The sequence below is a fragment of the Aplosporella prunicola genome, assembly GCF_010093885.1.
Source record: "Aplosporella prunicola CBS 121167 unplaced genomic scaffold K452scaffold_82, whole genome shotgun sequence".
Classification (NCBI taxonomy): Eukaryota; Fungi; Ascomycota; class Dothideomycetes; order Botryosphaeriales; family Aplosporellaceae; genus Aplosporella; species Aplosporella prunicola.
The window spans coordinates 1-22,247 of record NW_022983610.1 but is presented as its reverse complement, the minus strand read 5'-3'; the positions used below and the strand labels follow the sequence as shown (position 1 = coordinate 22,247).

Here is a 22,247-nt window from a genome sequence, read left to right as displayed (position 1 = left end):
GGCGACTTACGTTTCTTTGTCTTTAATGGATATATATTTACCAGTAACCCGTCGAACCTGCTAGCCGGCAGATCAAATTCCCATCATCAAAACATATTATCTCAAACCTGATTACTCAGTTTAACTTTCCACTCGTTTACCACCCAAACAAACCAACACAACCACTCAAAATGGCCTCCAAGAACGTCTACAGCTCCACTGAGCCCGTCAACCAGGGACGCACTTATAGGCTTCCTGCCACCTTCAGCAGCAAGGACTGCACTGTCATGTAAATTACGAAGTTGGTTGGACAAGGATGGGAGTGGTTTATACTCTTGAATAGAACCAATGAGATATTCCGCTCTCCTCGTATGAAGTAACAAATATGTAATTTGACGTCAAAAAGAGTGCTCCATAGTTCTTCATAGGTTCACTTGGCAGGTTCTGCTAAAATGGCGTGACAATGAAAAAGGCTGCTGCCTTTACTCACAAAACAAAAATATCATCGTCTATCAAGCGGTAGCAGTAGTAATAGCTCTCTGGGCGCCCTCGCGGCAAAAGAGACCAGGTAAGTAGGGCCATCACGCACCAGCAAAACGCCGCATGTATCCTACCGGCAAAGGGCAGCGTCTATCATTTTCGGCCGTTACCCGCCCACGCATCCGTCCGTCAACGTCCGTCCGTATGTCCGTTACGCGGCTCGCATTTGCTCAGCCCACCAGATAATCATAGCTCTTTAAATCCGTATCTTGCGGCCCCGCGCCATTATGCCTCCGGCTTGGCGTACGTCTGAGTCCACTCGCGTGCCGTGGCGATGGCCGCGTTCTGGTCCTCCTTCCAGCGCTGCGCGACGTCGTTGGCAAGCGGGTCGTCGGGGTTGGGGGCGCCGAGAAGAGCCTGAATGGAGAGAAGGATGGTGCGGATTTGCAGGGCAGGCGACCAGTTGCCTGGGTTGCGGCGGATTTGTCAGCGCGGTGTATTGGCGGGGTGGTGGCAGCGGAGTAAGGCTAGACACTCACTCTTCAGGACGTCCAGACAGATACGGCCCAGCTTGTCGATGTTGGGGTGGTAGATTTTGGTCAGGAAGCGCACCTTGGGCGGCGTCATGGGGTAGTCGTCCGGCAGGAAGAGCTCGAGCTTAAAAACACCGCCTAGGGCAGGTTAGCCGGGCGGATCGAGTGGCTGCAGAAGGGTCGGGGGATGTGCACCTTCGTAGGGCGACTGCGAGGGACCGTGGACGGTGACGTCGAAGTATCTCAGGTTGTCCTCATGCGGGACAGCGCTGATGCCGGGGACCCTGCAGCGGCGTCAACTCAGGGAAAGCCTTTCGGACTGGGATACGCAGAGACGCACGGCTCGGCCATGAGACGCTCGGTCTCTTTGACGATACGCTTGGGGAGCGCCATGGTAACTGGAGATCTGGAAGCTAGGTGGGGGGTTGCGGGGTGGGTGTTGCGGCGACGTCGGGCTGGAAACGCGTCAAAACCTATGGTGGTCGGCCAGGCCGCTCGATCTCGTCATCCCGTCAACAACACCCCTCCACGTATTAACATACATGCGCTGAGCTGTTAAACACAGAACGCCGCGCCAGGCGGTGGCTTCCCGCCATGCACGACAGCTCTCCCTTCGACAGTCCGACCTTTGGCCGCGATGCCTCTATCCGCGTCGACGAGCCCGTCGGCTCCGCCTCCATTTCCCCCAGCAGCCGCGACGTCGTCCTGGCCTCGCGCGAAGGCCTGCATATCATTGATCTTGACAACCCCTACTCGCCGCCTCGCCACCTCGCCCACCGTACCCTGTGGGAGGTTGCCGACGTCCAGTGGTCGCCGTTTGCCTGTCGCGACGGCCTGGTTGCCAGCACGTCGAATCAGAAGGCCCTGATCTGGGACCTGCACCATGCTACACAACCGCCCCTCACCCTCCACGCCCACTCGCGTGCCATCACCGACGTCAACCTCTCCGCCCACCACCCTGACATTCTCGCCACCTGCTCTGTCGACACATTCGTGCACAAGTGGGATTTGCGCGCCTCGGATCGCCCTGTCTTCTCGTACGCTCAATGGGACGGTGGTGCCGCGCAGGTCAAATGGAACCGCCAGGACCCGCACATTCTGGCCTCGGCGCACGACAAACTGCTGTGCATTTGGGATGAACGAAAAGGCGTGAAACCTCTGCGCACCATTGAGGCGCACAAGAGCAAGATCTATGGTGTAGACTGGAACCGCACCCGTGCGGGCGGAATTTTGACCTGCTCGCTCGACGGGTCGATTAAGTTCTGGGACTACACCAAAGATGAGGATGATATGCTAGACCGTGTCATCCGAACGCCGTTTGGCGTCTGGCGAGCCAGGCATACGCCGTTCGGATGGGGTGCGCTTGCGATGCCTCAGCGTGGAGATTTTGATTTGCATTTGTACGACCGGCGCCTAAGCGACGGCGTGAAGAGAGATGCCAAGGTTGATCCTGTCCACTCGTTCAAGGCCCACAATGACCAGGTCAAAGAGTTTCTTTGGAGAACACGTGGAAATATCAGTGACGGCATTGATAACCGCGAATTCCAACTCGTGTCGTGGGGCGCTGATCGAATGTTGAATTTGTATCGCGTGGACTCAACTATGCTTCGCTCGGTGGGTTACGAGAAAGGGAAGGAGGTTCGCAAACGACTCATGTCCACGCGTCAAGGCACGCAGTATAAGACGTTCCACGATGACAACCCTGCCCATACTTCAGCGCAAGCATCGACGATTGGGGATCAGTATAATACATTTGCTCCGCCGAGCCAACTGAGCGCTCTCTTTCAGTCAGCGGGCATGAGGAAACCCGCTCCTCAATATGCTCAAGGCGGCTTCCAAGGCCCCAGCGGAAGCTCGAAGAGAGGCCGCCTACTAACCACAATGCAGGCGCGCACCCGCGAAAAGAAGAATGTAGATAAGCTTACCTGGATGCAGGGCGTTAGAATTGGTGGGACCAAGGGTCCTTTCGATAGAACTGGTTCCAGGCCTGATGTTTTCTCGCCAGATCAACAGCTTCTGTGGGATTCACCGGATCAACTGGGCGAAGAAATCAAGTACGTCGGTAATAAATTTAAAAAGGTCAAGTTTGAGGAAATCGAGATACCGCAACGCACTGCAACCGTTACGCTCCATGGACCTTGGGCCGAGAATAATGAGCCTGTTTTTATGAGAATTAGCATCCGCTTCCCTCCGGATTATCCTATTGCTTCGACACCTCATTGTAAAATTGAAAAGACCACCTCCTCCATCTCCACCGCAACCGTTTCGAAACTTGACAGCGAGATAAAATCTCTGGCGGAGTTTTACAAGACGCGCAAACGAGGCTCATTGGATGCAATCATCAGCTATCTCCTAGGTGAACGCGGGCTTGATGAAAGCATCAGCCTACTTTCTGATGGTGGCGCCGATAGCGTTGCTCGCGAAGAAGAAAGCTCTAGCGATGAGGAGGATGAAGTTGGCCCTAGTTTTGGAGGCACACCCGCCATGGAGATGAGCGGCACGGATATCATGGGCCCCGTCACTGCTAACGCCAACGTGCCACTTCCAAAAAGATGCGGTGCTCTTTGGACAAGAGACGGGCGCCTCATTACCTTTTTCCCGCCAAAGCCAGAGCCGAAGCCTATGTTTTCTCACCTTGCCGCTCTCAGCAACGACAACCGTACGTACAAGAGCAAGAGAATTTTCGAAGTTCTGAGCCGTTTGAACACCGAATCTCCGGAGCCAGTGCGTAAGAATTCGTCGACTATGGGCCATCAAGACGATGCTGATTCCCAGGGATCCTGGGAGACTTCATCGAGTTCTTCGTCAGACTCGCCGGTGATGGGCGGATTATCAGCCATCGCACCGCCCGTAGCATGGCGTGGCGGACCGCTGAGATTCCAGCGCTCATCACAACATTCGGGTAGTGTCAGCTATGATTCCAAGCCGGCTGCTCCCAAACCGAAATCAATCATCAGTGTCTACGACTTTTCATACTTGCTTCCAGCCAAAAGAGAGCTTGCTGAGGAGTACGAAGTTTTTGGAGAGGGACCAGAGGTCAGCGCACACAATGCCAGAGTTGCTTCGGACCACGGCTACAAGGATCTTGCGGATGTTTGGAACCTCGTTGGTCTTATCCTGGCCGACCAGGTGCCTCTGGAGATCATGCAGCAGGGTTACAGGCGAGAGCCTATCCTGACCGTTGCTCGCCGTTCCGTTGTGCGTATCAAGAAAAAAGACAGCGGGTTGGATCTGGGCTTTGACGAGCCAGAGGCTGTCGCGAGGCCAAAGCTCAAGGGCCGGGTGAAATGGGGGGAGCACCCTTTTGCAAAACAGCTGATTCCTCGGTTGTTTGAGCATTTCGAAAAACTTGCAGACACTCAGATGCTTGCTATGCTTGCTTGCATGTTTCATGAACCAGCTGCTAATGAGGGTGTTACAAATGCCATGACAATGCGTCTCCCGCACCCCGACTTGCATCTCTCAATGAGGACACCTGCGTTTTCTCTTGATTACTATCCGTCTCGCGAGGTTGCAGCAAGCCTGTTCCAACCGTCTATAGCTATCCCATCACGATCTGAGTCTATCTACTCTCGTTATCCAGGAGGCTCGGACAGTAATCTCCCCAAAATCGACAAGCGCCTCAATACCTTCGGCTCCGCAGGGTCATCCAACGGGCCGTGGAGCGGCGACGTGATGCCTAGCGGTCCAACAACACCATACTCAACTGGCACCACTCCTCCACCAACATTTTCTCGCACCAACACGTACCGATCGTTTTCTAGCGCGCAGCCCAGCTTGGCGTCTTCGCCAGAACGCAGCAAGCGCAGTACCACGAACCTTTCCACCGCCTGGACCTCGTTCTCACGTCCTTTCACCACTGGCGTCTCCTCTTCGCCACCTGTGCCCAACCCACAGCGGAACTACGATGGCGATTTGAGCACCTCGGCACCGACCAATAGCGTGACGTGGGGTCCGAACGTTGTGTACCACAACGAGCCGACGACACTGCAACGCAGCAGCTCGCACAAGCGCAGCAAAACACAGGTCAACACGTCTTTCAACTCGAGCGTGAGCGCTGGCGCCGCAGACAATGACGATGACGATGAAAGATGGCCAGACGACGAATCGGCCTTCCCCTCCGTCGACGACGACCGCACCGTCAGCTTCACCAGCAGCTCGGACCGCACCGCGGGCGCGAGCATCCGCGTCACGCTGAAGAACCAGGACCAGTTCGACGATGACGGCCACTTGAGCGTGCCGCTGCTCGAGCAGGACAAGGGCTGGTTGTACGACGCTTATCGCGCATCGTATGCCGGGAACGAGCTGTACATGTGGGGTTTGCAGGTCCGGCGGAGCGAAGTGCTGAAGTTCAACGGCCTGACGAGCTACTGGGTCAAGAACCAGATGAGCGAGAACGCAGAGGACGAGCTCTCAGTTGGCCGAAGCAAGGAGGCTGCGAATGGGCAAAAGGTTCGTAGTTGCACTACTCTTTCCCCGTCTCTCCTATCTCCAAACCCAACTAACACGCCTCGTAGGTCCTCATGCCCGACGACGACGTCCTCTCTCTCGTTCCCCTCACCACTAAACCCGTCTCTACTCCCTCCACCGGAGCGCACATCCACTCGAACCACTCCACCAAACCACCCTCCCTCTACCGCTCGACCACGCCCTCGACGACACGGCCCTCGTCCACCCGCTCCGCGACGCCGGCGCTCGAGCGCCCCGAATGGGACTGGAGCGCGCCACTGGCGAACGCGGCGCTGGACCGGGTAGTGGGCGCAGCAGGCGGGGCGCGGTTCAGCATCGATGTGGGAAGCGCGCGGCTGGGCGGGGGAAGACTGGGGGCGTTGGGCGCGTTTGGGGCGCTCGGAGGTGGGTTTGGAAATGGTGGTGCGAAGGAGGTGGATGATGTTGATGGTGAAGAGGAGGGGCTGTGTGAGAGTGCGTTTTTGGCGCAGCGCAGACGGGTCTGCATGGTTTGCTGGTTGCAGCTTGATGGGCTTTATCGCACTTGTGCGGATTGTGGGCATGCGGTCCATGCGGAGTGTGGGGTGGGGTGTTATTGTGGGGAGGAGGAGTGGGGGGCTTGGTGGTAGTGGGAAGGGGGAAGAGAAGGGGAGAAGAAAAAGGAGCGTAGGTGCTGCTGTTATACCTAGGTGTAAAAATAGATACCCAATTTGCTTTGCTTTTTCGCTTGTTTTGTTCTATGGTACTGTACATAAATACCTCTCGGCTTCTTTTCTACTGTTTCCTCATCTTCTAAACAACGGCATTGAAGATGGTCAATATACTCCCTACTTTAGCATCGAGTACAATCGCCGTCCGCCCCCGGTGTATCTCTACTACGACATTCACTTTGCTGTTCAGGTTGAAAGCCAAAGGCTCAGCTAGAAAATGGTGAAGTTTTAGTTCGTGATGATCACTACTATCATGGCATATTGCTGATGGCGTTTTTTGTTTGTTGGAGAAGTTGACGGTCATCATTTCTTGCATTTGGTGGCTAAAGATAAGTTTCATTTCTTCTAAGCCTATATCCAAACCGTCCGCCCAAGCTGTGTCGCTAGTATGATGCGTGCGGCCAGTCGATAGTTCTCCCAGGCAATACCCTGGTGAACATCGCCAAACAGGATTGTTCGTTGACATGCATGTGGTAGCTTGAAGTGATGGGAAGTAAGCGAAGGCCTTTTTATGGTGGAGGGGGTTGCTTTCTCGGGTTGTCTTTACTGTATGTATGCATGAGCCAATGGGTACTGTGAAGGAGCTGTAGTAATGTCTACGTGTTATAGCTGGTTTTGTATTGGGGGCGTATGTCGGTGAGTATATTGTATATACGAGAGTTAATCAAGAAACTAAGAAAACGAGAGGCAGTCATCTCCACACAGATCATGTTGCAATCTTTCAGTCGGTGCGTCTCGTTTTTACAAGGTAAAATCGTCGACGCCGCCACTTATGCACGCCAGCGAAATGCAGGAGAGAAAATGGAAGATTGCCAGTTACTTTATGTGCCCGTGTCGGCAACGCAACCCTACGAACCGTTGATCTTGGAAAAACACATGGAGCCATTTGATCAGGCTCGTAGTCAGAAAATGATAAAAATTCAGTTCTTGGTGATTGTCATCATGATGAGTTGCTGATTCCGTTTATTGATTGTTAGGGAAGTTGTTAGTTGATGTTTCCCTGGGCTTAGTGCTGTTGACACTGGCTCGTGTATTGACGCGCTTGCATGACAGGATGATCAAGAATCGCCGTGTCAACCCACCACCATCAATTCTCAATTATGGGACGGCCGTGTTTCTCAATGCCCTTAGTAGCGAAGGGCATATCCTGTAAGCTAGAGAACGCTAGCATTTGTTCCCCGAGAGTGTTTAAAACTTCCTTCACGCTCCTTTCGTTTATGTCGTATAAGTTAATTGTCTCTTTTTCGGAAAATTTCAACCGCAAAGTAACCTATAAACACTGCTTGGATATAGAAGACCTGATCACTGTGCTGATTAAATGATAGTGTTTTATAGTCTTTTACAGATCTCTCAATGATTTGGTTGATAGCTATTTGCTTGTTTGCCTTTGTATGCGGCATGACATTTAACTGTATAAGAATACCGCTTACTCCTTTCACTATCGGGAGCACGGATACTTCTAGCCACTTCTAAAGCCATCTACTGAAAAAGCTTTCGTTTACTTCCCAACAGTATAAATTAAAACAAGATAAGACATCTCTACTCAGAACGCACAACTATGCTACATTCACTACGTGGCCATCACCGATCTCATTGGCCTCGGCTTCCTCTGCTGCATGATCAAGCCGAACCGCGCGAGCATGTTAACCGCCATCACCACACACCGCAGATCTCATTCCTCATTTAACCGAACAGTCGTTCAACACCACCAAGGGATTCCATCTAACCAATACGCGCCGGCCCGTCGCCGTCGTCTACTCGCTCAGCCTCCTTGCCCATAGTAACTGGACGACTGCGGATTCCCAGACATCAATCTGATTGTCTCTCAGAAGTCCCGCTTTTATACTTGTCCTTGAAAGTGCGCCTGATGTGATAAGGTGCGCACTACACGAACTTACGAAGGGATTACGCTTTTTATACAGGACTTGGCCATGAGATCAAACTCTATGGAAACAGCGAGGCTTTAGACCCCAGTCGGTCATTTCACTGCTTGAGTGTCGTCGTCGGGTCAGAACAAATTAAATACTCTTCTTAGAAGCTCTCTCTAAGTAATAAAGGCTGGACCACAGAAAGGGCGTTCATAGCAACCACTTGAACCACGACATAACTGCCATTACCATCCTAACCATACCCAACACCCTCACTCCCTCCCTCCTTCAGCACCAGCACCAGCACCACCTCACCCTAACAACCCCACACCAAAACCCCCGCTCTTCATTTCCCAATCCACAACCCACCTCCTCCACCCCCAAACCCCCCAAACCGCACCTCCCTACACTTCCGTGCGCCACACCAAGCACAAACACAAACACACACAGCGCAACCAGCAAACAAGAGCGTAAACAAGTAAACCATGTATAAGTTACCCTAACCTCCTATCAAGCCACCGTAAACGGGCAGAGTAGAGAGAGAGAGAGAGGGAATGGAGGAGGGGCCGACCACGCCAACCAAGGCACCGCCACCACCAACACACACTCACACCACACGAACCATACCACACCACAGCTAACACTCGCCCTCGCCTTTAATCATTCAACCACACTCACAGTCAACCTCGCCCTCGCCCAGCCAAACCCAGCTAGCATACCATACCATACCATACCGTGATCCAAAAGCAAAGACCCCGGAAAAGAACCAAGCAAAAGCAAAATAAACAAAGGACAGAGAAAAAGAAAAGAAAAAGAAAGGGAAAAAGTAAAGGGAGAAAAAAGCAAGAGCACCTTCCCCCCTCCCCCTTAAGGAAAAGGAAAAAGAAAAAGAAAAAGAAAAAAGTAAAGTAAAAAAAAAGGGCTAACAGCCCAGGCAGCAGTAGAGGTGGTATCCAAACCAAATCTAACCCAACCCAACCCAACCCGACGCAGCCCAGCAGCCCAGCTCGGCCCCTCCCTGCCCCTGCAGCAAGCCAGCAATCAAGCAAGCAAGCACTCCCTTCTTCGCACAACACTACCGCGTACGTACACGGTACGTCGTTGGGCCGCACCCCTCCTTTCGCCCCTCTCTCTCTCCTTTCCCCTCCATCCTATCCATTATTAAGCCAACTAACACACCCCATTAACAAAAAAGCACGAAGCAGTTCCAACCAAGCCCCTCCAGAGTCCCATCTCCGTAAACCAAAAAACACCGTCATGGTCGTCGTTGTCGTCGTACCAGCCAGCCAGCCAGCCTTAGCCGCTGCTGCGCACAACGCTACTCTCGTTAGGCGCTGCGTACAAGGCAGCATGGCATGGCATGGTACAATCGTAGTCATGCCCCTCCGAGCCGGAAACCCCTCGAAAAGGCAAATTCCCCAAAAGGAAAAAAAGGAAAAAGTAAGAAAAGAAAACCGCAAATGGTTCGACTCGGGGCCGTCGACGGAGCCCGACGATTTTCGTCAGACCGGAAGTCTGTCTCTTTTTTTTTTTGTCTTGTTCCGTAGCCGTCGTTCCATCGTCGTCGTTTCCGTTTAGCTAACCAAGCATGTCGACCATGGCTCGCTTGCGATCCTCGTTCTCGACCAGCATGCCGCGTGTGCTGAAGCAATCGTCCAGCACGTCCACCACTTTGCGGAACGATGACGCCGCGCCGCGTGTTTGCGTGAAGCGTACGAGGCAGAGCTGTGCGCGCCGGCCATGCTCTAGCACGACGTAAAGCTCCGCGATAAAGGCCACGGGCTTGATCTTGAGGTCTGCCATATCTCGTCGTTAGTCGGTGTAGTTCTATTAATCCGGCCGGCATTACGGCTGCACGTTTGAGTTGGGCTGAGTAAAACTTACGGTTCTCCTTGTCAACCCTCGCTGTAATGACATTGTTCACGCGGTCGTAGCTCACGTCGCGCACGCCGAAACGCTTCCAGTCGCGCAGCAGGCGCACGATCTCGGAGCGTGCGCGGCCACGGCCGACTTGGAAGCACAAGGCCTTGGTGGCGGGCTTGATGTGCAGGAAGCGTGCGAGCCAGTTCTGGCCTTCAATCGCGCGACTCGAGTCCGGTGAGCCTTCGGGGAGGTCGAAGTTGCTCGAGAGGAAAGAAGAATTGGACAGCTCCGTGGGCGCTGCGATATTGTTAGTATTAAGTCACCCGGCGGACAGGGTTCGGGTTGATGAAAAATGTGAGACCTACATGCCAACTCCAGCATGCCCTTCTTGGCATCCTTCTTGCCCAGCCACTTCCATAAACCACCCTTCTTCGAGCCCTTGTCTGCACGCACAAGGGTGTCAGACTCGGTTACGTCACTAATAGTCGACGGAGACTTACCAGGACCACATCTGCCGCTGGAACCATCCGTATCAACCCTGGTAAGGGCCGGGCGCGCCTTGGGCTTTGGGTCCATGCGGTCGTCAAGCCCTTTCCACGCCTCTGGGATCTGCTGCTTAACATCTGGCGTGTCTGACAAGGTCGGCGTTTCACTGTCGCTGAACTTGCGACGGAACCAGCTCTTCTTCTTGGCATCCTTCGCATCTTTGCTGGCATCCTTGTTCGGCGTAGATGCACCGCTTACCTCGTGGGAGCTTAGGCGGTCTGAGAGGCGGCTGGATTTGCGACGGAGTGGCTGTACCTCGCTTTTAGGGACTTGCAGCTGCGACTGGGCGCCCACAACGGTACGTGCAGGGGAAGCGACAGTGCTAGCGGTGCTGGCCTTGCGAATTTTGAGAGGCGCAATGTGACCAGGCGGGCAAGGCGAAGATGGATCAACCATCCGGATTGTGTCATTCTTGTCGCCAGAGTATCTATGACCAGGTGTCGAGTTGATGGGTGCAGTGACAGCCCTGTACCCACTACGCCAGTTAGGGGTATCCGCGGGCGTCTTACCTTCCTCCGATATGATTGGCAGATGCTCAGGCGACTTGGGATGAGGAGCGGAAGTTGAACGGGTGCCATCGGCCTGGGTAGCACTGTTGGCACTGTTCAGCAGACTGTCTAGATGCGCGAGTACCGCATCATACTTGTCCGCATTCTCCCGGTCCTCCAAAGCCAAGCGCGCAGCAAGCCGATCCCGGGTCACTGCCAGCTCACGAGTAATATGCGAGTTTGGCGAATCATCAGTGGTCGGTAGAGGAGGTAAAGGCCGCTGAGTGATGTTCGTATCAAACGCCTTGGCTTCCGCAGCGTAGGCGGAAGCACCAGAGCCACGATGCGAAACGGAAGAGGGTGGTGTCTCATAGTTGGTGGGGGGAGCGGTCGTGGAAGTGCGAAGGCTGGAATTGACTGAAGAACGGTTATTGAAAGCCTCGTCCAGAACCTTTTCGAGCTCCGTGCTAGCCTTACGAACATCTCCCTCGATAAGCCGACTGGGAGTCTCAGACTTGCGGACCTTGAGACGAGGTATCGGTGCTCCCTTCGATTCCTTGCGTGACCTCAGCGGCTGCTCCACAATTGGCGTGGATGATTGCAAGGGAGCCGCGGCCGAAGGAGCCACAGACGAAGGAGTCGCGGAAAATAGCACATCCGAATTCTGCAAAAATTTGTTCTGCTCGGGTGTGTACTGCACGGAATCCGTCAAGCGGCTGAGTGTCGAGCTTCTCCTTAGGTGCGCAAAGGAAACACCACGCTTATGCGAACTAGCAGGCCTTACAATAACTGGTGGAGAGCTCGGCCAGACCGAGCTAGTGGATGAGGCCTTCGACAAGTTGCGACGGTGTGTGCCTGCCGGAGAACCTTTCCGCGAAGACCTAGAGCCGTTGCTCGACAAACCAGAACTGCGCCAGTTTGTCTTCTTTAGAGCCTCAACTCTCAGCATGCTAGCTTGACCGTGATGATTGCTCGTTACAGTAGATCTACGACGACCTCCACTGCCAATCGAGCCGCCACGATGGACAGTGACGTTCATGTAAGGGTTCTCCTTGTTCGCCAACGAAGGCTCTCTTGAAGCGCGGAAGGGATCATAGCTCTGTTCAGACGGGGTGGGTTCCTGAAGGCTGTGGCGGGAGCGTAGGTGCTCATCGTTGAGGATCGAGAATTGTGACTTGGTGCGACCGTGGGCACCAGTCGGTACAGGCGGCACAACCTCTCTACGACGGTGATGTACATGGTGGTAGTCGCTAGCAGAGTAGCCAACATCGAGGGTTCCGCCCCAGGTTTCGAGGTGCTCGTCTCGATGCTTTGCCAAAGCGCTGTAAAAGTACTTTTCTTGGTTGGGCCTGTTGACATCAGTGACTACCTTCAGGACAATATAAGTGTGACTTACTCGGGGCTCAGTAGCTTCTGAAGCAGCACCTCTTCAGGCTCGCTGTGCCACAGGGTACGCATGTTTCGCACAATCTCCCTGTCGATGTCGTCAAGGCACGAGACATCCCAGTTCTCTATCCGCGGCCTGGCACCAATCCAAGTCTCAATCTTGGCTTTTTCGCCTTTCATTTCCAGCTCTTCATCATACTTGTGCAAAAAGGGATGGTTCCAGACCTTCTCGATCGTGATACGCTTGCGTGGGTCCGGAACGAGAATTTGGGAGATTAAATCTTTGGCTTCAGGACTGAGATGATCGGGCATGACATATTGAGCCTTGGCGATGAGCTTGAAGAGTTGTGCTAGGTCGGCGTCGTGGCCGCTGTACGTGAACGGGGGACCGCCAGTGAGCATAACGTAGAGGATGACACCACACGACCAGACGTCCGCTTGGCCTCCATCGTAGCGCTTGTACCGAATGACTTCTGGGGCGGCATAGTGGGGGCTACCGCAAGGTGTGCTGAGGAAGCGTCCCTCAGGCTGAAGGGCAGCCATGCCAAAATCGACGAGCTTGATCTCCCATGATTCCTTGTCGACGAGAATATTCTCGGGCTTAAGGTCACGGTGATGGATGTGGATGCGGTGGCAGTAAAGCAGAGCAGCGATAATCTGACGGAAGATGAAGACAACCTCGAGCTCATCGAGCCCGCCATCGACGTCGATGTAGTCGAAGAGCTCGCCACCGTCAATATATTCCATAATCAGGTAGCTATATGTACGGTCAGTAATGAAATATGGGCGATGCGGCGGGAACAGGATACTTACAGCTCACTCCTGTTTTCCCATACATCGTACAACTTGACAATGTTTTGGTGTTCGAGCAACTTCATGATGACAATCTCACGCTCCAATCCAAACGGCATAATCTTCATCTGGGCCAGCAGTTCGGGGTCCGTCTCAGCACTCTTGTACAAGTTGAGAAGACTCTGTGCCTTGACCTTGTCGGCCATCTTCTTCGAAATAATCTTCGCGGCGCCCAGCTGGCCTGTCAAAGAGTGCCTGACCATTCGTACGCGCGAGCAACCGCCCTCGCCGATGGTCCTGCCAAGCTGCCAGGGTCCGATGTGCGTCTTCCGTCGACCGCCCGCCGACATGGTGGACGAGGCGGTCGAGATGGCCGAGTTTCGGTTGCTGGAGCGATTGTCTTCATCTTGAATGACCGACAGACGCTTGTTGTCGGCGGGGCCGGGATTGCGGACAGTGAGAGTCGGGCCGTTGGTTACGATGGACTCATTGTGCGGCAGGTTGGTGGTGGGTTGCATGGCCTTCTGCTTGAGGCGTTGCTGGGGAGCGGCCGCGGCGTTTGCTCTCGAGCCCGCATCTGCGAGAGCTTTCCGTTGCTTTGAGGGTTGTCTAGCTTGTTTGCTAGAGCGATCCATGGAAGACAAGGCGCACGCAGTGCGGGGAAGGTTCTATTAGAGGAGTTGTTGCTGCGGTCGCAGACGATGAATGTACAGGAGGGTTCGTCTCGACCGGGCGGCGTGGGCGGCGGGAGGTGCAAGCGACGCCGGGGAGCGAGGCGGGCGCAAAAGTCAAGGCGGCGGGCGCGTAGGAGAGCGAGGGGGTTGACGGGTTGGGATTGAGGATTGCAGCGGCGGAGGAAGGAGCGAGCGTGCGCGTCAACACAGAAGGAGCAGCGGCAGCGGAATTGACGATGGGGGGAGGGAGAAATGAACGTTTTTGTTTGTTGTTGTTTGTTTGGGGTGGAGATGAACCAAAGGACTTGGAATGGACGACGACGACGCAGCAATGCCACGCTGCCTGAAAGTGTGCTCGCTATTAAAGTTCCCTCGTTCTCTTTCACACACACGCATTGCCCATGGATTCCTCAACACGACACGACACCAAGCACGCGCACGTGTCATTCCAACCTCTACTACTAACTAATTATCCATCTCTTTGACTGACGTGACCTGGGGCGACCGACATTGTCACAGTCGTCATGTTAGATGGGTGGTGATGCTGACGATGGATACCTAGGTGATGACGACGACAACGATAGTGATAGAGATGGTGATGGAGTTGTTGTTGTGTGGGTGTGGTGGAGGACGGTGGTGGTGTTGGTGGTGCATGGACTGCCGATCGCTCGCTCGCTCCCGCACGCGGGCTCGCCACCCTCCCCCTCGCGCTCTTCCCCGCCCAGACCGCCCCAGCCCGATCGCTCGGATCGTCGCACGGCGCTCTGCAGTGCGCGCGCCCTCCCTGCAGCGTATCCGCGGATCCCAACGCACCTCACCTCTTCAGAGCCCTGCACCGCTGACCTCACCTCCCCCTCTCACAGTCAACCACACAGCTGCCTTCCATCGCTCGGCCGCCCGCGCCAATAATGCATCCATCCTCTCGGCCAGATCACCTCGCACCAGCCCAGGCCCAGACTAGATCCTGTCCGATCCCTCTTCCGATCCGATCTCTCAGACACGGCAAAAACCTCAAACACCTTCCATCATCACCAATCACCCGCGTGCCCCATCCTGATCCATCCTTCCCTTCCTTCGTCTCCACACCCCTGCTCATGCCACAAGAACGCCCCCCAAACGCCCGCCATCGCCAACGCCACGCCACTGAAACACGCGCGCAGAAAGCGGAAGGCGGCAAAAGGGGGCGCCGGGAGGGGGTAGGGATCAGGGTCAGGTACTCAGACGCGCATGTGTGAGTGAGTGTGTCGTCGTGGCCGGCGGCCGGAGCGGTGCACAACCACGGCGTTATTATTGTACAGCCGCCTCGGATTCCCAATTTCTCTTTGTCCAGCTGCGCGCCGTCTCGCCCGCGTGCTGCAGTGGCGCGGCTTGTCGGCGCGGGCGCCCGCCGAGGGCGCCGGGAGGCCCTCTCCTCCCTCCCCGTGGCCATGGCTGCTGCGAACACGGCCAGCTGAGGAAGGAGCGCCGCTAGTTGCTGTTGGCCCACTAGGGTTCGTGCGTTTCGCGCGTGTGTCCCCCGGCGTGTGTGCGCTGCGTGCGTGCGGGCTTTTGCCAGCTGCCACTTGTGAGCTGGGGTGGGCTACGTAGGTACAGAGGGAGGTGCGTGCAGCAGGATGCCTTCAAGCCGGAGCCGAGGCCTCTTGCGTGCTCGGGGGCGCGCTGAGGCGTGGGCTCGTAGAGTTTTGGGCTCTTGGGGGCGCGGGCTTGGAGAGGCGTACTGCTTGTCCTCATCGTCGTCGCCGCCGCCATGGCCGCGGCCTCGGGCTCTTTGGCGTTCGTGCGAGAAGGCTGCAGCGTGCGGGCTAATGGAAAGCTGTCCATGTGGTAGTGGTATTAACTAAGGGACCTCAGAGAGGGCTTTGCTTGCGTGCGCGGGCGGCGGAAGGCGAGCGTGCTGGCTGCTGGCTGCTGGCAGCGGCGGTGCTGGCGGTGCTGGGGCTGCGCGCTTGGGAGCGGTTGGCTTGGTGGGCGCTGGAGGTGCTGGAGGCGTTTGCGGTCGGGGTGTGCAGTACCTGACAGTTTGCATGCAAGTGAGAGTGGTAACTACCTATGGCGACAGTGATTGCGACTGAGTGCGAGGCGCTTCTACTGTCTTTGTATGTCGTTCTCTCCCTATGTTCATGACTGTATCCACATCTACATCCGCGCCCACATCCCTTCAAACCAACTTCGCAGCAGCAATAGCAGCAGCAGCAGCAGCGCGCTTATCCTCTCCACGCCCACCTTGTCCAGAATCGCGTTCACTGATCACTTCCGCCTATCTAACAACAATCTCAACTCCTAGCCACTCTGTCATCGCACCGCTCGTACCCATCATCTTCTCCACGTCCACACTCACCTGCTCCCACTGCAATCATTACCACACCACAACCTCTCCTGTACGAAAAACGTGGTTTGGACAGGATTCCAATAATATACATGCCATATACCTATAAATACGCCATTAAAAAAGCTGGGAACGAGCGCAAGTGGACTACTCCTGACGGAGTAGACCTGGACACTTCGGCAAGATGGGGCAAGCAAAGGGACACCAGATCACTCGTCTCTGTGTGGATTGAGAGCGCAGTGAGCATGGAGATAGGCAGATACATGTGCAATAGAAAGGCATAGACAAATAGACCAACAAGCAACCGCAATAGCCAACTATGCAGCTAGGTACCTATCCACGAACGCAGCCAGCACTCCCGCCGCAGTAATAGGTAGCACCATCACCACCAGCACACCACACCACCCTCTTCACATCATCTCTGGGTAGTCTCCACCCACAGCACCCAAAGCATGCACACCCAAGAGCCCGCACATAACCGCACACTATCTCCGCGTGCGCATACCCACCCAAGTCCACCAGCCAGGCGCCCTCCACCCTCCGCCCCACCACCAGCCCAGCACAAGGCCCAGCGGCCAGCGCAAACAACCAAGGACTTATCGAGGCGAGTCTCGAAGGGCAAGAGGGGCAAATTACCTACCAACCCGAACCCCGGCCAGCACAGCACATACGCGCGCAACAAGTCAGCACGCAGCAAGCAAGCAAGTAAGCAAGCAAGCAGGACCAGACTTCCGAATCCCACACCCGCACTCACGCACCAAGCGCACACACTAACCGGCCCCCCCAATCCCTCAATCCCTCAATCCATCATCCCCAGCCCCTACTACTCCCACCAACAACCACTAGGTACTTCGACCCTACCCAAAGCCCGTCCATCCATTGAACACGGCACCTACCGTCTGATCAGCGCAGGGGCCGCAACCCACACGCACGCACGCAGCACGCACGCCCACCCGCCATCACCGCGCCAGGCCGCGCCCAAGCCCGAGCAAGTAAGGTAAGCAAGCGCACGCAACGACCAACAACCACCCAGCACGCCTAACGTCCACCACACCTACCTAGGCAGACCACCATCCACCTAGATCGACGGCACGTTCCGGCGCGCGCGTGCAAATAACACCTCCCAACCCAACCAATCACCCAACTCGGCCTTCCCTTCCAGCCCAGCCTAACTCCCTGCGTAAGCAGTGGTGTGATCGCGCCCATATAAAATTACTCGAAAAGGGGACGCCCGACCGCACGACCGCACGACCGCACGACCGCACGCACGCACGCACGCCTGCGCTCATTCACCAAGCCAAGTAGTGCTCGTTTTGCAAACTAGCTAGCTTCTTGCGTGCGCGCCGGCCATGCTGCCGCGCGGCCTGTGTATTTCCTTGTATGTAGTAGTAGGTAGGTAGCAAGTAGTAGTATAATGATGATGAAGATATCGTGACAAATATACGTAATAAAAAGAAAAGACGTGGCGTGTGTGCTATGTGCCAAGAGCTAGAAAGAAGTGAGGAGGCTTGCAGGATAAGGGGGAGGTAGATGTGGTATGTGATGATGAAAGAACCAAGAATATGAATAATCATAAGATGGAGAATGCCGCAAATTGAAAGAAGAAAGAGGAGAAAAAGAAGAAGCAGCGAGAAGAAGCGTGTATACTACTTTCGACGGGCCTCAAAGACAAGCCTGCCTGCAGCCCCGTGAAGCAAACAAAAAGGACAAGGAATCGGTTATGAAGATAGAAAGCTAGATCCGTCAAATGGAAGAAACCATGATATCTTGCGCGCGGAAGAACCACCATAATACAAGACAGACAAGACACACAAGAAGGCTAAGCCCAAGACATCCATCCATCCATCCATCATCCATCAGTGTAGCAGCCCCCAATAACAACCAAAAACAAAGCCAACAACAACAACAAAACATCAAAGAATATGATGAATGAATAACAAGAAAGCCGTAAGCGACAGCCCAGCAGCCACAGCACCGTCTGTCTGCTCGTGATTCGCCCCCATGATGAGTGATTCGATTGATTCCCTTTGATCCCCGACCGAACCCGACCCTGACCCCAGTGTCCTCCCGGTACGCCAGTGTTGTGGTATAGCAAAGAGGAAACAAAACAAGCCTCGTCCGTCGACATGGACAACCAAAGACTGAGGATAAATGACAACTGCAACAAAAAAAAAAAAAAAAAAAAAAAAAAAAAAAAAACAACATAGTACAACCAACTGGTTTTTAATGGGTATAAAAAAGAAGGGGAGTGATTCGTGAGCATCGCGTCCCTCACTGCTGCGTGCGTGCGCGCACCGCTTAGTGAGGGGGCAGGACGGGCTTGTGGTCGTTGTCGCCCTTGTCGGTCGGAGATAGCGAGCCGTCGTGCTTGTCGCCATCGTTCCCGGACGCCTTTCCACAGCCCTTGACCAGAATGTGCCTCTGTGATGCCGCGCGTTAGCAATAGATTCCAAGAAGCCTTTTATTCGAGCTGTACTAACCTTGAGCGCGTCTTTCCGCGAGAAGCTCTTGTCGCAGTGTCCGCACGGGAACGGCTTCACTGCCAGATGGATGCGCTTGTGCCGCTTCAGGTCGTGGTTGCGGTTGAAACTCTGCGGGCACTGGTCGCACTTGAACGGCCGGTCGTTCGGCGGTGCTTGCTGCGCCGCGTGGTGTCCGCCGTACATGTGCTGCATGCTCGCCGCATGCCCGCTGTTGAAGCCGTGCATCATGCCGTGCGGCATGCCGCCCACAAGCGCGAGCTGTCCGCTCGGGTTGTTGACGTTGGAAAGGACGGGACCAGGCAGAGGGTAGCTCTGGTACGGGCGCTGGTAAGGGTGCGGCGAATGCGACGGCGCGGACTGCAGGGATGGTATCTGCGCCGTGCTGTGCGCCGGAGACATCCTCGGCGGCAGTCCGCCCGCGCTGAGCGGCGTCGACTGCGTGGGCGACGGGCCAGTCGAGTAGGGGAAGTTGGACTGCTGCGGCGTCGATGACGAGTGCGAGCTGTAGTGGTAGGTTGGCGTGGGAGGTGGCCGGTGCGAATGATAGCCGTCTTGCGAATGGATGGGCGAGTGCTGAGGCGCCGAGGTGGTGACTGGGTTCTGGCTGCTCATCATGCTGGACATGCTCGAGTGCTGCCCCGACATGGTCGGAAGCGTCGAAGGGGCAGACATGGATGCTGAAGACGGAAAAGCCGGCAGGTTCAGGTCATAGGGTGGCGGAGGCAGGGCTGTCCTTTTGTCAGCCCCGACTTTGTCTGCGGCTACAACAAAGGGCGCATACTGACCTCGGGGAGTGGCGTACGACTGTGACGTCGCGGGAGCCTGAGCTTGGAATCCGTAGGGCGTGGATCCTTGGGGCGGCGGCGACCAGACGTATCCGTTGGGGTTGTAGGACGACATGTGGTGCTGGTGCTGGTGCTGCGAAGCTTGCGTGTGTGAACTCATGCCGTCGGCCAAGTTGCTAGGCGGAGTCAGAAGGTTGCCTATCGTGCCCGAGGCCGGGGATGACTGCGGCTGGTTGATGGGAGCGAAGGAGGGGAACTTCTGGTGGGCGTTGGACATGGGAGGGGGAGGGAGCTCGAAGCTAGGCAGAGACGAGGCGTTGGGCCTGCGGGCGGAGAAGCTCGAGGGTGCACCCATAGAATCCGGCCCCGGATGCATATGGGTCGGAAGAGCGACAGCGGCAGCCACGTTGAAGGATTTCTCGGGGCCCAGGCCTACTGGCCGATCGTTGTTGGAGGAGAGGGCGGGAGAGGGCAGAGGGTACAGATTGCTCGTGGGCGGCGGGGTTGTTTGCACGCCAGGCCAAGACTGACCGCTTTGTGACGTTTGGTAATCCAGCGTCAAGAAGGGAGGGCGAGGATTGTGATGGTGGTGAGGGGGGAGGAGGCTGCCGGGGCGAGGTTAAAGAGCAGCGTTTCCAGAAACGGACGGCGTCGCTCCCGAGGGCGGGAGGGAGGACCGAAGGCGATGTCGAGCAAGTATCCCTGCGGAAGTCGCACGAGTCGTCTGCAGGCCAGTCCGAAAGCCTTCTAGAAAGTCTCAGCGCTCGCCGGGTCAGGCGAAGGGACAACGATGCTTTGGGGCGAGCCCGGGTGCGTGGTCGTGCAGGCGCAGTGCGACGGGGGTGAGAGTGGCACGAAGCGGTGCGAGATCTCGGTCGATGGTAAAAAAGAAAGGGTCGAACCGGTTCCTGGGAAGGGAGGAGAGACACAAGCCACGGCGCACTCGGGATGGCTGAAGTCACGAATCTGGCGGCGGGTGGAGCGGCCGGCACGTATATGTAGGAGGGATGGGCGCGCGTGGCTGACTGGCCGAGCGATAGGGTTTTGTCCGTGCCCGGGAAGGCGAATCTGGATCGCCTGGCGATGGAAGCAGGAAAGGCAAGCGAGCAAAAAAGCAGCGGGAGATTTCGGTGCTAGCGCGCGCGCAGCGACAAAGGGCTTTGTCTCGCCCCTGACTGGGGGGCGGAAAGCCCCAGACAACACGCCGGACCGGACATGACTGATGGGAAATGGATTGGATGTGTGGTAGGGTAGGGTAGGGTAGGGCAGGGTAGGGTAGGGTAGGGTAGGGTAGGATAGGGCAGGGTAGGGTAGGATAGGGTAGGGGGGTAAGGGTAGGGTAGGCGAGCGAGCGAGCGAGCGGACAGGCTTTGTTGGGTGGCAGGGTGGCAGGCAGGCAGGCAGGCAGGCAGACAGGCAGACAGGCAGACACACGCACACACACACACCACACACAGAGTTAGGGTCCGAGAGACGGATTTCTCCGTTTCCCATTGAAATGATGGGCATGATGATGATTAGGGCATCATCATCATCATCCACATCACCCGCATCACCCGTCCGTATTATTATTATCATTATTATTCTTGTCCTGTCAGGCTCCCGGTGATGATCATCTAGTATCTCCACTACACTACTACTGTAGATACTTCTTCTCCCACACCCAGCCACCCGGTCGGTCGCTGCAGGCCCGTCTGCTTTCGCAAGTCACAAGAGCCGCACCGGGCTCGTGTCACAGGATCGCCATCCCGACGCGCATAGGCCAATGGGCGCGGAGGTTAAGCGACGGCCGTCTTTTCCCTCCCTCTTCGCTTTCGCTTTTGGCCAGACGCAAAACGGCGCCGGCCTACCCCGCGCGCCACGTCGTACGATAGACGCGCGACTGGTCATCCCTGTCGTCGCTCTCGGCGCGCCCGACTATGGGCAACAAGCCAGACCCAGCGACGCGGGTGCTGCTTCTTCCCCGCGCTCCAGCATCTCCATGGCGGCCACGCGACAGTCCGCCGCCGTGGGCTCTTGGGCCGCCGCTCACCAGAGATGCGCTGCTCCATGCCCCGTGCGCGCCCACCCGTCTGCACCCAAGCGCTTGCATTATTACGGCACATGCCGTGTGCCAGGGGTCTGCTTCAGCTCCGGCGCAACGATTTGCGCACCGCTCGCCAAAGCGCTGGGAACTCCGCGCGGGACGGCTTGCAGACTGTCGTCGTCGAGCACCGCCGCCTCGGTCCAGCCTTCAGGCCCTCCGCATTCCACGAGCCAGGGCATCCCTTTGCTCATCCAGCCGATCCCGGCGGATCTCCCACCGACACTCGATCGCTGCCCATCACTGCCTCGCCCGGCATGGCTGCTTCACGGCTGGCTGACGCCTCGTCCCCCATCCATGCGTCAAGCCACAAGCATCAGTCCTGCGTCGCCGCGAACTGCTGCTCTCCCCTCCCCCCAAAACCCCTGATCCATGACGCGCCTCCCCCCGATGCAGTCAGATTGATTGCCCTGTCTCAACGTGTGTGCCATCGATATTAACGCCCCATGAGACGCACCAGGCTATCTTTAGCACCGCTGGGCCATTTATTTTTTTCTGACGATAATTTCAATGTCAATGCCACAGCACGAGGCCAGCGAAGCCAAAAGAAAGCGTTATCGCGCTGCAGTCACCGCTTGCGCGCTTTGTTCGCGCGGCTCGCGGGCCGAGTCAGAAAGCGACCTAGGCCGGCACGCCAGCCCGGCGTATATTGTTTAGCAAGTCGCCGTTGCAAAGCAGGTCGAACCGTGCGACGGCGGGCTCGGAGCGACGACCGCGCGAGCCGTCGCTGGCCGGTCGCAAAACGAAACAGAAGGGCCTGGTCTGGGTCCGAGTGTGGAGTCAGAGCTTGGCACGAACCAAA

At 56.1% G+C, this 22,247-nt stretch overlaps 8 protein-coding genes across 8 annotated transcripts; 3 read left to right on the top strand and 5 right to left on the bottom strand.

The window, feature by feature from the left end:
* Nucleotides 1–336: 336 nt before the first annotated feature.
* On the bottom strand, nucleotides 337–1,448 carry K452DRAFT_292990 (uncharacterized protein). The gene is made up of 4 exons (XM_033541479.1): nucleotides 1,333–1,448; nucleotides 1,188–1,276; nucleotides 999–1,130; nucleotides 337–926 (listed from the first exon to the last, which is right to left on the bottom strand). Exons 1-4 carry the CDS (start codon nucleotides 1,383–1,385, stop codon nucleotides 745–747), a joined length of 456 nt encoding a protein of 151 aa, XP_033391453.1. The 5' UTR covers nucleotides 1,386–1,448; the 3' UTR covers nucleotides 337–744.
* On the top strand, nucleotides 1,421–6,284 carry K452DRAFT_260221 (uncharacterized protein). The gene is made up of 2 exons (XM_033538522.1): nucleotides 1,421–5,444; nucleotides 5,510–6,284. Exons 1-2 carry the CDS (start codon nucleotides 1,587–1,589, stop codon nucleotides 6,068–6,070), a joined length of 4,419 nt encoding a protein of 1,472 aa, XP_033391452.1. The 5' UTR covers nucleotides 1,421–1,586; the 3' UTR covers nucleotides 6,071–6,284.
* Nucleotides 6,285–9,207: 2,923 nt separating this feature from the next.
* On the bottom strand, nucleotides 9,208–13,729 carry K452DRAFT_354259 (uncharacterized protein; the record flags this gene model as incomplete). Its single annotated transcript, XM_033545880.1, has 7 exons — nucleotides 9,208–9,815; nucleotides 9,904–10,179; nucleotides 10,248–10,325; nucleotides 10,383–10,855; nucleotides 10,901–12,265; nucleotides 12,313–13,059; nucleotides 13,116–13,729. The coding sequence occupies 7 exons, from the start codon at nucleotides 13,727–13,729 to the stop codon at nucleotides 9,598–9,600; spliced, it is 3,771 nt and encodes a 1,256-aa protein (XP_033391451.1). The 3' UTR covers nucleotides 9,208–9,597.
* Nucleotides 13,730–14,688: 959 nt separating this feature from the next.
* K452DRAFT_346681 (uncharacterized protein) lies at nucleotides 14,689–15,589 on the bottom strand. Its single transcript, XM_033545475.1, has one exon. The coding sequence runs from the start codon at nucleotides 15,195–15,197 to the stop codon at nucleotides 14,700–14,702; it is 498 nt and encodes a 165-aa protein (XP_033391450.1). The 5' UTR covers nucleotides 15,198–15,589; the 3' UTR covers nucleotides 14,689–14,699.
* An 849-nt stretch (nucleotides 15,590–16,438) lies between these two features.
* K452DRAFT_292983 (uncharacterized protein) lies at nucleotides 16,439–17,227 on the top strand (the record flags this gene model as incomplete). Its single annotated transcript, XM_033541478.1, has 1 exon — nucleotides 16,439–17,227. A coding segment is annotated over exon 1 (544 nt), but the record flags the coding sequence as incomplete, so codon positions are not given.
* Nucleotides 17,228–18,392: 1,165 nt separating this feature from the next.
* On the bottom strand, nucleotides 18,393–19,738 carry K452DRAFT_313751 (uncharacterized protein; the record flags this gene model as incomplete). The annotated part of the gene is made up of 2 exons (XM_033543691.1): nucleotides 18,393–18,515; nucleotides 18,575–19,738. 2 exons carry the CDS (start codon nucleotides 19,736–19,738, stop codon nucleotides 18,393–18,395), a joined length of 1,287 nt encoding a protein of 428 aa, XP_033391448.1.
* A 185-nt stretch (nucleotides 19,739–19,923) lies between these two features.
* On the bottom strand, nucleotides 19,924–20,924 carry K452DRAFT_165118 (uncharacterized protein). The gene has a single exon (XM_033535709.1). The coding sequence runs from the start codon at nucleotides 20,869–20,871 to the stop codon at nucleotides 20,110–20,112; it is 762 nt and encodes a 253-aa protein (XP_033391447.1). The 5' UTR covers nucleotides 20,872–20,924; the 3' UTR covers nucleotides 19,924–20,109.
* A 203-nt stretch (nucleotides 20,925–21,127) lies between these two features.
* K452DRAFT_362979 (uncharacterized protein) lies at nucleotides 21,128–22,195 on the top strand (the record flags this gene model as incomplete). Its single annotated transcript, XM_033546545.1, has 1 exon — nucleotides 21,128–22,195. One exon carries the CDS (start codon nucleotides 21,128–21,130, stop codon nucleotides 21,812–21,814), a length of 687 nt encoding a protein of 228 aa, XP_033391446.1. The 3' UTR covers nucleotides 21,815–22,195.
* Between the last annotated feature and the right edge of the window lie 52 nt (nucleotides 22,196–22,247).

Coding starts and splice junctions, on each gene's coding strand:
- K452DRAFT_165118 (XM_033535709.1), bottom strand. CDS start 20,871: ATGCCCATCATTTCAATGGGAAACGGAGAAATCCGTCTCTCGGACCCT.
- K452DRAFT_346681 (XM_033545475.1), bottom strand. CDS start 15,197: ATGGCCACGGGGAGGGAGGAGAGGGCCTCCCGGCGCCCTCGGCGGGCG.
- K452DRAFT_260221 (XM_033538522.1), top strand. CDS start 1,587: ATGCACGACAGCTCTCCCTTCGACAGTCCGACCTTTGGCCGCGATGCC. Junction 5,445..5,509: donor AGGCTGCGAATGGGCAAAAG/GTTCGTAGTTGC, acceptor CACGCCTCGTAG/GTCCTCATGCCCGACGACGA.
- K452DRAFT_292990 (XM_033541479.1), bottom strand. CDS start 1,385: ATGGCGCTCCCCAAGCGTATCGTCAAAGAGACCGAGCGTCTCATGGCC. Junction 1,277..1,332: donor GAGCGTCTCATGGCCGAGCC/GTGCGTCTCTGC, acceptor ACGCCGCTGCAG/GGTCCCCGGCATCAGCGCTG. Junction 927..998: donor CTGTCTGGACGTCCTGAAGA/GTGAGTGTCTAG, acceptor GCCGCAACCCAG/GCAACTGGTCGCCTGCCCTG.